This window comes from Agelaius tricolor, unplaced genomic scaffold, assembly GCF_023055355.1.
Source record: "Agelaius tricolor isolate 1412-34295 unplaced genomic scaffold, bAgeTri1.0.p SCAF_10, whole genome shotgun sequence".
Classification (NCBI taxonomy): Eukaryota; Metazoa; Chordata; class Aves; order Passeriformes; family Icteridae; genus Agelaius; species Agelaius tricolor.
This window is the reverse complement of record NW_027269270.1, coordinates 9,087,155-9,100,414: the sequence shown is the minus strand read 5'-3', so window position 1 is coordinate 9,100,414 and position 13,260 is coordinate 9,087,155. Positions and strand designations below refer to the sequence as shown.

Sequence of the window (13,260 nt, the reverse complement as noted above, 5' to 3'; positions counted from 1 at the left end):
TCAGCTGACCATTTGTCGAGGACTACATGTTTCTCCTCCATACCACTTAGCTAAAATGGAGGGGTTTTCTTTTTCACTCTGTTACTGCCACTAGATACTTCTAAACAGACAGTTGTCTTGTCTTCACTCATATGCTATTTCTACTTTGTATGTTCACACTGGCTTGAAAATGAAGCTGGAAAATATATGCTTACTATCTTCAAAAATTATTAATTAAATATAGACCACGAACACTATTTGATTTTGTATTAACAACTTTCAATGCTGTATTTTTCTGAAAGCTTTGAAATAATTTAGTTCAGTTCATGGCTGATTTGACATTTTACCTGCTTATTTGTTGGGACTCCTTGAGAGGAAGACTCTGTAGGATTGGAAGAAGGATGACTTTGTACTTTACTGCTGGCTGTTTTATTATCAGAGTTCTTGGCATTACTAGAGGACTTTCGGTTGTGCGTATTTTGCTTGCCAGTTGTTGCATGTGAGGTCATTGAAGACAGCAGTAAACTACATGGTGTTCTTGAGGAATAGTTGTTCTTTGGGTGAGAAACTGTAAAAAAAAAAAGGGATTATGTGTTATCAGTTAAATGATCACCATCTAAACAGAAGGCTGTATTCTTACCCTGCTTACAGTTAATTTTGGAAGCACTGTTTCAGTCTCACTTTGAGTAATGAAGTAAGATAACTTAAGCTAACTATTGAAGTAACTTGGTTGGAGTCAGGCTATAGTGTTCTACAACTCTAAGTCTGCCTCACTGCAAAGCGCTTCTGGAGATAAAAGAGCCAATGTGGTGGCACTGCACTAAAACTGGAAGAAGCCTGGCAGAAGGCCAGGCTTTTGCCATCCAAGAGAACTTTACTTATTCCTCTCTAATGAAAATGGATGAAAAAGGTTCTTCTGTATCATGGGTATCTATAAAAAAACTGGAGATGAATGCAATGCACTAACCCACTTTATGCAGACAACAGCAGTCTGCACCATTAGGAACCACTACTGAGCATCTCAGTATATTCCTACTCTCTACTTCTCAGTTTTTTGAGCTTGCCTAATTTACTAAGCACTGTCATGTTTGGATATGAAATGTACCCAAAATATCCTTGATTCCTCTCTGCATTTCTTCAAGCTGCCTTTGTGAAACGGCCTCCAAGCAATCTTGAAGAAAATTCTGAGGCTAATGAAGTTCTTGATCTTAATTTGCTCTCCTGATTTTTCTGATTATGGAATTTTTCTGTTTCTTTCTGGTACAAATGACAAATTTGAGGCTCACTCCAGAGAGACACCTGTAGTTTTTATCTAAGAGGTACTTCTATATTTTCACTTCTAGTACAGAGAAATAAGATGAGGAATCATTTTAGTAACTAAGCATCATCTGTTAGGTTTTCTGAGGATCTTATTCACTTACACCAACAGCTACTTCTCCCACTAGGTGTCCTCTTCAGAAAAATAATGCACGTTGAACTGAATCAGCACATTGAACTGAATTTTCTCTCCTGAGTTCAGTGAGGCCAACCATCCCTGAATTCTATTAATTCTCTCTCATCTAAAACAGACTGCTGCACATGAAAGCCCATATAAAAATCCAGATGCTTGTCATAAAAATCTATTTTTAACAAAAAAGATGTACAAGGAAAGGATACTAGGTGTTCTGATATATGTCAATCCAATTATTTTTGTTTCTTCCTGTCCTTCATTTTGAGTATATGCTCTCTATGATCTCCTCATGCTAGAACATTCCTTCCTTTGCACAAGTTCTGTAGGCTTGGTTATTGCTTCTGTTAAAGCCCTTAAGAGTGGCTGTTCTCAGCTACAAGCTTTGTATAATCTCTTTGTTTGAGGGGTACTTGCAGCTCCTAACAGGGTATGGGTCTCATTGAGAGATGATGCTAAGAGAAACGTCTTTTGTACTGAAAAGCTCTTGTCAAAGACACCAATCATCACAAGTTGCTCATCTAAGGTCACTGAGGGCAGGTATGAGCAAAGTTCTTCAGACACTCAGTGCACTATCAGTCATTTCTAGGATGACGCTGCTCCCCTGATAATAGCTGCTCTTCTGACTTCACTGACCTGATTTAAACAGGCCTGCATCAAACTATGCTTATGTAATGCTTTACTGAAATGAGGTATAAATAATTAACTTGCAGAATTAACTGCAGCTGGAAGTTATTTAGGAAAGTAGTTCAGTGAGTTTTAAAAAATAGTCTATGGTTGTATCAATAGCAGCTGTGGTATTATTAGTCAGGATAATCTTTATGGAATTTTCAATCTCTTATGCTTCAGGGTATTTGGATCTATGAGGTGACTGTAAACAATTAGATGCATTACTGGGAAGTTTATGTCTTCCTGTGAAACATCCTGGGTTGGTTTCACTGAGAGACAGGATGTGGGGTTAGATGGAACTTCAAAGTGTTCTGCAAAAGCAATTCTTACGGTCTAATGAGTTAAACTGGTTATGCCTCCAAGCAGTCAGTTCTTTAGCTGTGCAATCAGAAGCTTGTATTGGCAGACTGTGTAGTACTTTCTCTGTTTTCTACTTTCAGGAACTACTTGAAAACATTTATTATTTTCCTTCTACCAAGATGCACTTGTTCAGTATTGTTTTACCAGTTTTCTCCTGAATGGAATAACATAGGACATGGTAATGTACTGGGCAAAACCTTATATAATTTACTTTGTTTTAGGGGGGAAAAAGCATGACACAGACAAGAAATAGGCTCCTATTTTGCAACAGGGACACGATACTTGAAGCAAAAAATTTGAACCTGAATTTCCAAGCAGAAGGGCAGATGATTTAGAAAGAGAAGCTTGGAGAAAAAGAGGCTGAGGGGAGACCTCACTGCTCTCTACAAGTACTTAAAGGAGGTCGTAGCAAGGTGGGATCGGTCCAACCTTAGTGATTCTATGATTTGGGACTCTAGATGGCTCCTGAAAAACCCAGTAAATACTGTTAAAAAGCTGGGGAGTTACTTCTTAGCAGCAGAGATCTGAATTGGTCTTATTATATTATGCTCACACACAGAAGCTTCCAATTTACTATTTATTTATAAATTACTGAATTTGTGTATTCCCTAGAGGTGGGATCCTGTTTAGATTGAAAACTCCACTGATCTGACTAATACCTTGAAATCTCTGACAAAGATGGTACTGTGCACCTGCAGATGGAGTGTGCAGCCCAGGCAAAGTGAGTCTAACACGTTGCAAACTGTTGACTTGTGTGTGTCCAGCAGTCCTGCTGCATCCAGAGACACCACTCATACTGGCCTTGCTGCACGCTCACACACTGGCAGCACATGTGCTGTCAGCTCTGCTGAACAAATGTGTTCTGAGAAACTCAGTGAGAGGGATCATCAGCACTTACTTTCTCCACAGAGCTGAATCTGGGTCTTCAGCTGCTCTGTATCACAGGAAAATCGGGCAGACCTGCCCAGCTCTTCATCGTATTTCCGCTCACTCACAAAGTGCTGCAAAAACAGACATGTTAACAGTGATTCACATTCTGAACAAATGACTGTGTGGATGGTAAAAGAACCAATCAATACTTAAGTTCACCTTAAGGCTCAATAAATTCTTGACCCTGCCCTGTTCACAAGATCTCTGTGCAGAACCAAGTATTTTCCCATCCTCACGAAATTACATCTCAGAGCCCAGTGATGGGTGGATCACTCCCACACTTGGGAAGTGGAACTGCATTTCAGCAGAGAATGTATGTTTGATCACTGAACCTGAAGCTATAGGTTTAGTTGCTGAGTCTAAATGATACACAAACAACAAAATTCCCCACTGCTACACTTAGGAGGGGATAGCTTACACTTTTCTGATAGCATTTGTACACTGCTCAAAGGTGCTACAATGCTTTAAGAAACTAGCTTTCCATAGGGAAAGTGTATTTACCCCTCGACCCATAGCAGGAATAAACAGCCTGGACATGTTAATGTGACAACTCTTCCGCAGTATTTCTGCAAATGGCTAAAATACCCAAGCACAAGTGAATGCCTGACCTTAATTTCAGCCCTGAGTTCAGAGAGTTGTGCTTCAGCCATCTGACTGGCTAGGTCTGCCAGTCTCTTCAGCTCCTCTGCTTTCTTCTGCCGAGCAGTCAGGATTTCCACTGCCAAATACCAACAGTCAGTCATTAATGCTAGGAAGGTAAATTGCTCTTTAATTTATTAGTCTTTGAGCATTAAGATGGTACATCCCATGTGAGACAAACACATGGACTACTGACTTCAAGTGGACTTCCAATATGATACTTGCACAGATTAAGTTGATTACACTGAACCGCCTGATTTTGAAAAAGATCTGAAAATGGGATAGCTGACAGAAAATCAAAGTTAAAACTATCCTCTAACATTCAGATGAAGAGGGGCAAAGACATGTTGTTTTGAGTTTTCTAGTGCTTTATTTTGAAGCATAAAAACAGGGAGCCTTCCAGAGACATGGAAAGAAGCATTACATTGAGTCACCAGCCTGTTTCTGAAGACATGCTGTATTTGATTTACAGAGGGGAATTTCACTTCCTCTGAAATAAACCTGTTCATATACAGTTTATGTTAAAGTCACTGGCATCACAATTTTGCTTTCGCATATGGAATATATGTATTTGCCATTTCAACAGCAAAGCAGCATTGAAGGCAAACAGTCTTTATGAAAAAAATACTAAATATTCATTACTGCCTGTCTTGTGTATTCTATGTAAGCAAGGGGTGAGTAGTTATATTCTTATTGGGAAAGATGAATCATAAACCATGAAGCAATGGTCTAGTTGTACACAAGATAATATGACATTATAATTTTGGTGGAAATATATGCAAACTATTACCAAAATGGTGACTCAGAGAAAAAGCAACAAGTGATTAATTGGATGATGGGATCAGTACTTATGGGAGAGAGGAAACATCATCTAAATGTAAAACAGTAAGAATATAGTCTTTTGTCTTGAACTTACACATACAGTCAGGTACTTAATGTAAATTATCCTAAGGACACAGACTCCATTACAGCAGTAGAGATTTTAGCTTCTTTACCTTCTTTTGTCCACAAATTTCCACAGCACACTTGACAAGTCATGTAACCCGCCTATACTTTCTAATGCAGTTTTTAAAGGTGAGAATTAATGATATTTCATGGGCAGTTTGTTTCTCAACCCATTATAATTCATTTAATCAGATAACACCTTCTTTTGAAAGCATTGTGAAGTCAATAGTTTGGGCCGGAAGTGACCTTTAAAGGTCTCTAGTCCAACTGCCTGCAATCAGCAGGGACATCTTTAATAGATGGGGTTGCTCAGAGCCTGACCTTGAATGCTTCCAGGGATGAGGATCTCCTCTCCTCTGGGAAACCAGTTCCAATGTTTCACTGAGTACAACATGGTCCAGCAGGCACAGGGAGACACAGCTGCACCTGTACAGCTGTGTGGGAGTAAAAAACTGTGCAACTGTAGAGGATTGTGTGTCACACATGGCAGGGAAGGCAGAGGGTGGCTACAGCTCCTTTAGCCCTGCTGGTAAATCTGTGCCTACATTATTACTTATGCTAAGAACTGCTGCTATCTTTCCAGCTGATCTTTTCTATTTCATTTTTTTACAATATGGTCTACAAGAGTGGGAAAATTTTACCACATTAAATGAACAGTTTACCAGGTGTTTACCTTGTCCAATAGTTCTGCTTTACTGCTTATTCTAGGTAATGCTAATACTGTTCCTCCCCAAGATCAATATCCTCTCTTTGCTAAAGTGACTACCCAGACCATATGATCTCATCTCATACTGGCACTTATTTCCATGAGATGCCAGCCAAATACCCATGTTTTAAAAAAACCCTGAAATTATCATATTTGGAATTTTTCCTAGTGTTTACAGCAAGAATAAGATCACTCACTGTAAAACAGTCCTTGAGTGCAGCAAAGAGATATGAAAATAAATAATGTTCTAAATCTTGCTTAGCATGTTACAGTCCTGTAACAACTTTCTGCCTAAGTTTCTGAAGGCATTTTACAGCCTAGAGCAGCCTTGAGAGACAGCAGAAACCACACTGCTGGATACAGGTACTGGGCCATCGGCTGCTGTGTGTGGAGCTGGCAGGCAAATGGACACAGAACACACCACGTGCAAATGCAGCACTCTGTGTGCTGGTAGGTAGGAATTAGGTTTACTTTCTACAAAAATTCCCATAACTGGACAAGATTAATGAAGGGGCCCTATAAAACCGTCAGCCATGGACAGTGTTTTCCAAAATGTGGATTTGTTTGTGCAGTTAGGGCTTAAAACTGTGTCTGCTGATCAGTGGGAATGCTGCCATTGGTTTTCCTTGGAATGAGTGCATGTTCTGTAGCTGATTATGGCTACCTGGTATCTGGTGACCAAAGGTAACCAAAAACTGCAGATATATATTCCTCCACAAGTCCTTCCCAGAATAACACAAAGCTTCAAATTGACATCTCTTTCAAGTTCTTCTCAGAAAATTAGCAAATAAAATTAAAACAACAAACTTTGCAAATCTCTGCTGCTGTAACTTTGTACCCTTTAGTTTCTACACATATACAACTGCAAGAGACTTGGACAGCAACAGAGAATTTAGAGCATTTTTTAAACAAAAATTCAATTGTTATACTTTTGTAAACTAAGTGAATTCTAAATGCAGATGAAGCATTCAAGAATGTTAAATTTATTTGTGACCCTGCTTGGAAGGACCTTAAATTCACAAATCAATAAAAGGATTGTATGCATTCATATGGAGGACGTTTTCATCTGCCAGGAAAAGTATCATTCTAATAAAGCTTTGGTTACTCTTCAATTTCTTGCTTAGCATTCTCTACTGAACCACGTCCCCCTGTATTTCCTGGAGGTAAATACAGACATTGTATCCTGGATGCAGCCTGAGACAGATATTGTGGTATCCTAATACAAGGCTCATCTTGCTTCCCCCCCTCCCCCACCAGAATATATATACATAAAAATGCAAAAACCAAAGACAACATGAAAGTCTGGAATCAGATTGACTCCCACAGATTACTAAGAAAACAGACTGCAGTAAAGATCTGTTTTTTGATTTTTAAAAAAATTTCTAATTTATAAGCTTGATCACTATCCCTTAAAGCTATGCAAGGCAACACAATAACCTACCCCCTAATTCTAGTATTCTAACTTATGTAGGTAATATAAGCAAGCAAAAAGTGATTGATAAATGGAAACAAAGTGATTGAATAACCACAAAAATGAGGGGAAAAAAAAGAGTGGTCAAAAAGCTCTGATATGTAAGCAGAAGGAGTAAGTAATTTAAATCTAACTCCTTATCACGTTTTGGTTTACCTTAATTGCATAATACTGAAATTTCGATGCACAATGCACATAGAAACTACCCTGGCACATCAAAGCCTTATCTGACTACACATATAGACTGAAAGATGATGGAATGCTGCTAACCAAATTTATGGATTGTGTTATTTTCTGCCAAACAAAACAACTGTTTCAACAGTATTCCAAAATTCTCCTGCGTATTTTTTTTTTACTTACTGGCTTCTTCTTTAACTTTATCAATTTCTGCCATTAAAGACACTTCTTTGTCTACGATGCTAAAAAAGAAAAAAAAGAAAAAAATAATTATTGAATTCATGCTAGGACTCCATCAAAATCAAAAGCTATAACTATACAGACTTCAGGCATTAATAATGGGCAGTTTTGAAATGAATAAGACTTAAAAAATTGAAGCTGAAGAAATACCTAGGGAAGCCAGCTATGAAAAATTAGTGATAATGAGTGAGTGCTGCTTTACACAAACATCTCACTGGCCTTCCCACATATCTGCACAGATGTGGAAATCAGTCTCATTCAGCACAGCAATCCTCAAATGACTAAACAGTCTGTTTCCTAATTAAGCCAGATAGACCATTGCTGCTACTCAGAATAATACAGCTTAGGTGTCAGCATAAAACTAAGCATGAAACAAAATTAAAGATGGCTGGAACGAGTTCTTTTTCTTCCTTAGAGATATTTTTGCAAAATATGTCAGGGTAAACAAGAAAGTGGTTTGTGATGTAAATAAGCATTAAAGTATCTCCATAACAGAAGTCAGCTTCCTTGCCCCCTATTCCCTCCAGGACTGGGAAGGAGTTTCTCCACTTTTACCTGGCCTTCCTAAAGGAATTGTGTCCCTCTCCTTCTAAAAATGCCTGGTGTGCAACCCCTGACAGTGCCTATAAGCTGAGACAGTGCAACTTATCAGGTGGGTCTGCTGAGAGCAGACAGGATATGTGCTAAGTTGGTCCCATTATGAACACAGTGACATTGTCCAGGGGAATAAAGTTTCTGCAGAATGCCCTCCAGAGGCAGTGCTCTGGTGTGCCCTTCTGTTTTCCTCTCACTAGATTATTCTTAAAGTTAAGTTCACATTTAATAAACACCACCAATGTTAGTGTTTGTGTTTGCATAAGTGAGTAAATTCAAGCAGCTGAGGGGGAAATTGCAAAAAGTAGGTCAGACACCAGGAGTGGATCTAGGCACACACTCAAGGGAAGAGTGGGGCTCTCAACCCTGTTAGTAAAATCAACCTTAGACATTAGTTTCTGGACCCAGTGAAGACACTGAGTTACATGTGGACAGGCTTCTACTGAAGGAAGATGGTATAGAAAACTTAAAACCAAAACATTTGTCTAGAACATCCTTAGCAAGAACAGGAAGACCCTGCAGAGTTCAGTGGGCAGTAAAGAGAGACAGAAACTTAGAGAAATATTCACAGCTGCTTAACTAAAACAGGGAAAGACTGATGAGCAGGCAGTGTGGGGAACACAGGGCAAACACACAGCTGACAACCAAACATTCACCAGCTACAACATGTTCAAGTGCCATTCATCCTTCCTTGAAATCTTCCAACCAACCTCACACAGGAGGTTTGCAACAGAAGCTCTGCAGTCTTCTGTCCTTGAGTTTTCCCAGTCTACCATGCCCCCTGGAGAGGAGGAGACCTTCACACTGCCTCCCAGTAGCCAACAACAGGGACAGAAGAGGTTGGCTGATGGCAAAGGTTGCAGCCAGACAACACAAACTCAGTGTAGCACATTTTTTTTGTTTCATACACAGAATCAAGACTAAAATGATTGTTTTAGCCTGCCAGATCAATTTAGTGTGACCTATCCACCAGAGGAAATAAAACAGCAGGGTTTTTTTACAGTAGAGCAAATCAGTTAAGAGGTAGTGACAATGGAAGGACACAATTGTTCCAGTTGGCACTCAATACTCTCCAGGCACAAGCATTAAGCTTGAATGCCAAATAAGCAGGTGATGACTCCAGCTTGCTAATCTAAATAGTCATAGCTTCTCAGAATTAATCTATTTTCAATTAGCTTTTGTAACTACATGGTTTAATAAACTTCCTTGACTTTCACAACAGGTGGCTGAAATGAGTCTTGTAAGTTCTTACCTATTTCTATCCTCCCCGAAGAGAATCTAGTTATCTTTACTACTTTCTCTTAAATTAAAAAAAAAAAATTAAAGATTTTTACTTTTTCTGTCTCTGTTATCAAACTGTCTCCCTACTGCACTACACAGGTTATATAAACAAACTTTTGTCTGGAAAACATTCAAGGAACAAAGTCACAACAGCAGAGCTTATCAGAAGAGTGTTTTAGTGCAGCTCTTTCCAGGACTGTCTTCTCTGCACTCCAGCAACAGATCCTTAGTAAACTGGTGGCCCCTAACATTTTATTCTGATGCCAAATAAAACTACTTTTAATACTAGAAAGAAAACAAGGCCACAGCAGTTCCTCTATTTATCATATTTTATAGTTAAATCTTACCTGTTCCTAGACAATTTTCCACTCCTAATGTTTCATTTTGGTCTCTGACGAACATTTTAGGAAAATGTTTGTGTGTAGCAGTAGAGGACAGGACTGATGAATTTAAAGAACAACCACCTGAGTACTTCCCTTCTAGCTAAAAACTAACACTGGAAAAGATTAAAATAATTTAGAAGCTGTCTGGTGCCTTTGTCCACGTAAGAAACTAAGTTTCTTTAACAGACAGATCTTGAAAAGGTTTTTCTTCCCTGAAGACAATGCAGCTGCACTAATTTACATCAGCAGAGGACATGCCCTCTCTCTCTTGGCTAAAGGAAAGGAACATTCATTTTCATCTGGAAGCATACAACCACATTTCTCAGCTTGGAAACCAAAACTGCCATGTGTCATATATGGGGAAAGTTAATGTTTCTTTAGAAATGTCCTAGGCCAACCAGCAACAGAAAATGCAAAACAGAGCAATACTGCCTCCAACAAGAATTTATCCAAGTTATAAACAAATGAAAATAACAGACAGAAAACTGGAAAAAAACCCTGGCCTGGGGGAAAAAGAAAAAGACAAATGACAAATACAAAGAGAAATCTTAATGCTAACATATAGAAGGAGAAAGGACAAGAACAGTGTGGAAAAATCAATGGATCAAATCTTGTCTCTCATTCCTGCTAGTATCCCACACTGTTTTCATATGAAGGTCTGACAGTCAAACTGAACAGCTCCTTAGGAGTTCAACCATTTTTAATGCATTTTCTGGAAAAAATGCCATACTCAGCTTTAATACAGTGACTGTGATTAGACCACAGCAAAAGCGTTATTGAGACCTGCTTGAAGCTCAGCACAGCAATACCTCCCAGGAAAGCATTTTCTTTTAATGCTTCCTAGTGTCATTTGGCACTAAAATGTTGTATCGAGTTGGTACACTCCAGTGCACAGCCTGCAGCCACTGGTGTGCTGGGGAGAACTGGATACTGACTGCTACAGGAACTTTCTGCACAATCAGGTATGATCAGATTTGAGCTCTAGCAGAGCAAGGAACAGAATGCATTTCAGATCTAAAGACACCTGAGGGAAAAGATTCTGCTAATTCCTTCCTCTCCAGTTATGTTGTTTCTCTTGGGTTTTCTGTAGCTGTTTGGAACTGGGATTAAAATAATGAACATACTACTTTAGCTGATGTTCTGAAGAGTTCATAATCCTGTCAATTTTTTCTGGTTACTCTGAGCACTAAAAATCTGAAATTCTCCTTACCTTGAATATCAACACTTGAACAATAGTCCACATACTATTTGAGACTCTGGTGACAAACACACAACTCAGAACCACTTGTTTCTTTGAATGTACCTGAATCCATGCCCTAATCATCAGTCCCCTGCTGCAGTAGACCAAACACTGGGACTCAATTCCTCCCTTCACCAATCAGACTCAAGACAGATATGAATCAAGTGAGCCTTATCTCTATGACTCTATGACTGATGATACAAAAACACCAGAGTAACATTACTATCTCTTTCTTTTCTGCTCCTTTCACCACACCTGTCTCCTGAAAGGACTGATTCTTCCATTTCTTACCCCTCACGTTTTCAGGATCAGCACCATATCACTGTTCACCACAGGTGAGTATCTGCAGTTTGGAGCACAGGATTTAGCATTTTTGAGTTTAATATCCCGGTGAAATTTTGAAGTGGGGCTCAGGAAAGAGACAAGTTTGTTGAGGGCAAAGCAGAGGCTAACACAGAGGGCATGCAAATGAGACACAGCCAGAGCTTGTGTAGAGCTATGAGATGCAGCAGGAGAGACAGCAGCTCTCTAGGAATCACTCTGCTGAATGGATTTTGAAGGCAAAAACAGAGGTGCCTTATTCCTGGTCAAATGAACAGTAGTCATGCCTTGGCCTTACAGAGGCTGGCAGGATTCACACTAGTGTACAATGGCAAAAGAGCTGCAAATGCCAAACTACAATGAGCTGCTGGCACAGCAATGATAGGGGCAAATCATGCTGACAGCTGCCTCATTTCACAGTTTTGTACTCAGAACAAATTCTGAATTTGTTCTGACATTAGTGAAACAGAATAATCTTCCTCTAGTTTACAGCATGAAATCTAGTATTTGCACAGTGCTAAAGAAAAGATATTTTCAGTCAGCTGCAATACCTCCAAATTCCACTAAAATGATTAAAGTTATTAGTGCCTATTAAGAAAAGCTGCTTCAGACTGCCAGACTGGCTGATATATAGCTTTACGGATGAGAATCATAAGGTTTCCAGATGACCAGAACCTTCTCTTTCCTTCTACCTCTTCTAGGCATTATGACAAACCTATTGTGCCTGAAGAGATGGGGAAATAAAAAGGCCAAGCTGACATGGAGGCAAAAATGCTGACACAGCTCTAAAGGTAAGTCCCGGCTGCATGGCATAGAGGTTAGTCTTAAGCATAATTCAAATGAGTCCTTTTATAACCCTCTAAACCCCTCAAAATGCCCATTTTCTCCTTGGGGTGTTTAATAAGCTTTACTCCCCCTGAACCAGCTTTGTGAACAGTTTGAGAACGACTGTTCTTCTGCAGACTGAGGAACACAGTGTCAGCGGTGGCATCCTGAATAACTGCAGGAGGGCTCTTCATCCAGAAGAGGGAGGAGCCATTTTTCCTGGGCATTCTCTGGGGGCTGGCTCAGCTGGAGAGCTGCTGAACACTGAGGTACAATTTGAAGCCTTTTTTCATGAGGAAGGGGGTTAGAGTAGTGAGACACTGTTCAAGCCTGACAGTTTAGGCATCAACAAAAATACAACATACTCCAGTGATGTTGCTCTGTCAACGCTTTGGAACCCAGTAGCTCCTTGAAGCTGTGCTGATTGACAAGCTGCTGACAAGCCCAAGCAAGTTTGAGGGATGTTAGCACTGTTACTGTCTCTGCTGTATTTCAGCTGAGGTTACATGCAAATTCATGAGATGGTCCTGATAAGCTCTGCTTTAAGTAGTATGCTTTTTTTATTGCACATATTTCCCTTCTAGCATGAACATACTTGACCCACAGGCAGTGTGAAAAGACAACAGATAAGAATCTCTAATCCAATTGTGTATTTCACAAAAGAATTCTGCACGTCAAACCAAAAACTAGAACTGTCCCTGTCAAACTTGTGGCACAAGGAGCTAGAATGATATGATGAGAATGTAAATATAAAGCCCAATCACCTGTACTAGGTGATTATAAGTGTTACAGGATGAACAGCTTACTGACTAGCCATGCTATTTTGTAATTGGAGAAATGATACTTCTAGTTTTCTTTATAGTAATAGGAGATATATATTGTAGAAAACACCTTGTAGGAAAAGCTGGTACATTACATATTTTGCAATGTTTCAGTAGATTATATTCTTTCAGTATTAGCTCAATATTATTTAAATGTTCACAATGCTTAAAGGTTATTTGATTACCATATCAGCATATGCACAATGATTGCACAGCAAACCAGATTACATGA

General features: G+C 39.3%; 1 protein-coding gene across 4 annotated transcripts in view; it reads right to left on the bottom strand.

Annotated features, from left to right (window-relative positions):
• SPATS2L (spermatogenesis associated serine rich 2 like) overlaps positions 1 to 13,260 on the bottom strand; it is a 138,260-nt gene that overhangs the window by 2,867 nt on the left and 122,133 nt on the right. For all 4 annotated transcript variants that reach the window (XM_071434593.1, XM_071434591.1, XM_071434594.1 and 1 more), the window contains 4 exons: positions 7,507 to 7,565; positions 3,994 to 4,103; positions 3,354 to 3,456; positions 327 to 547 (listed from right to left, as the gene is read on the bottom strand). In XM_071434593.1, the coding sequence (XP_071290694.1) occupies positions 327 to 547; positions 3,354 to 3,456; positions 3,994 to 4,103; positions 7,507 to 7,565 (493 nt within the window). The remainder of the gene's footprint in view (positions 1 to 326; positions 548 to 3,353; positions 3,457 to 3,993; positions 4,104 to 7,506; positions 7,566 to 13,260) is intronic.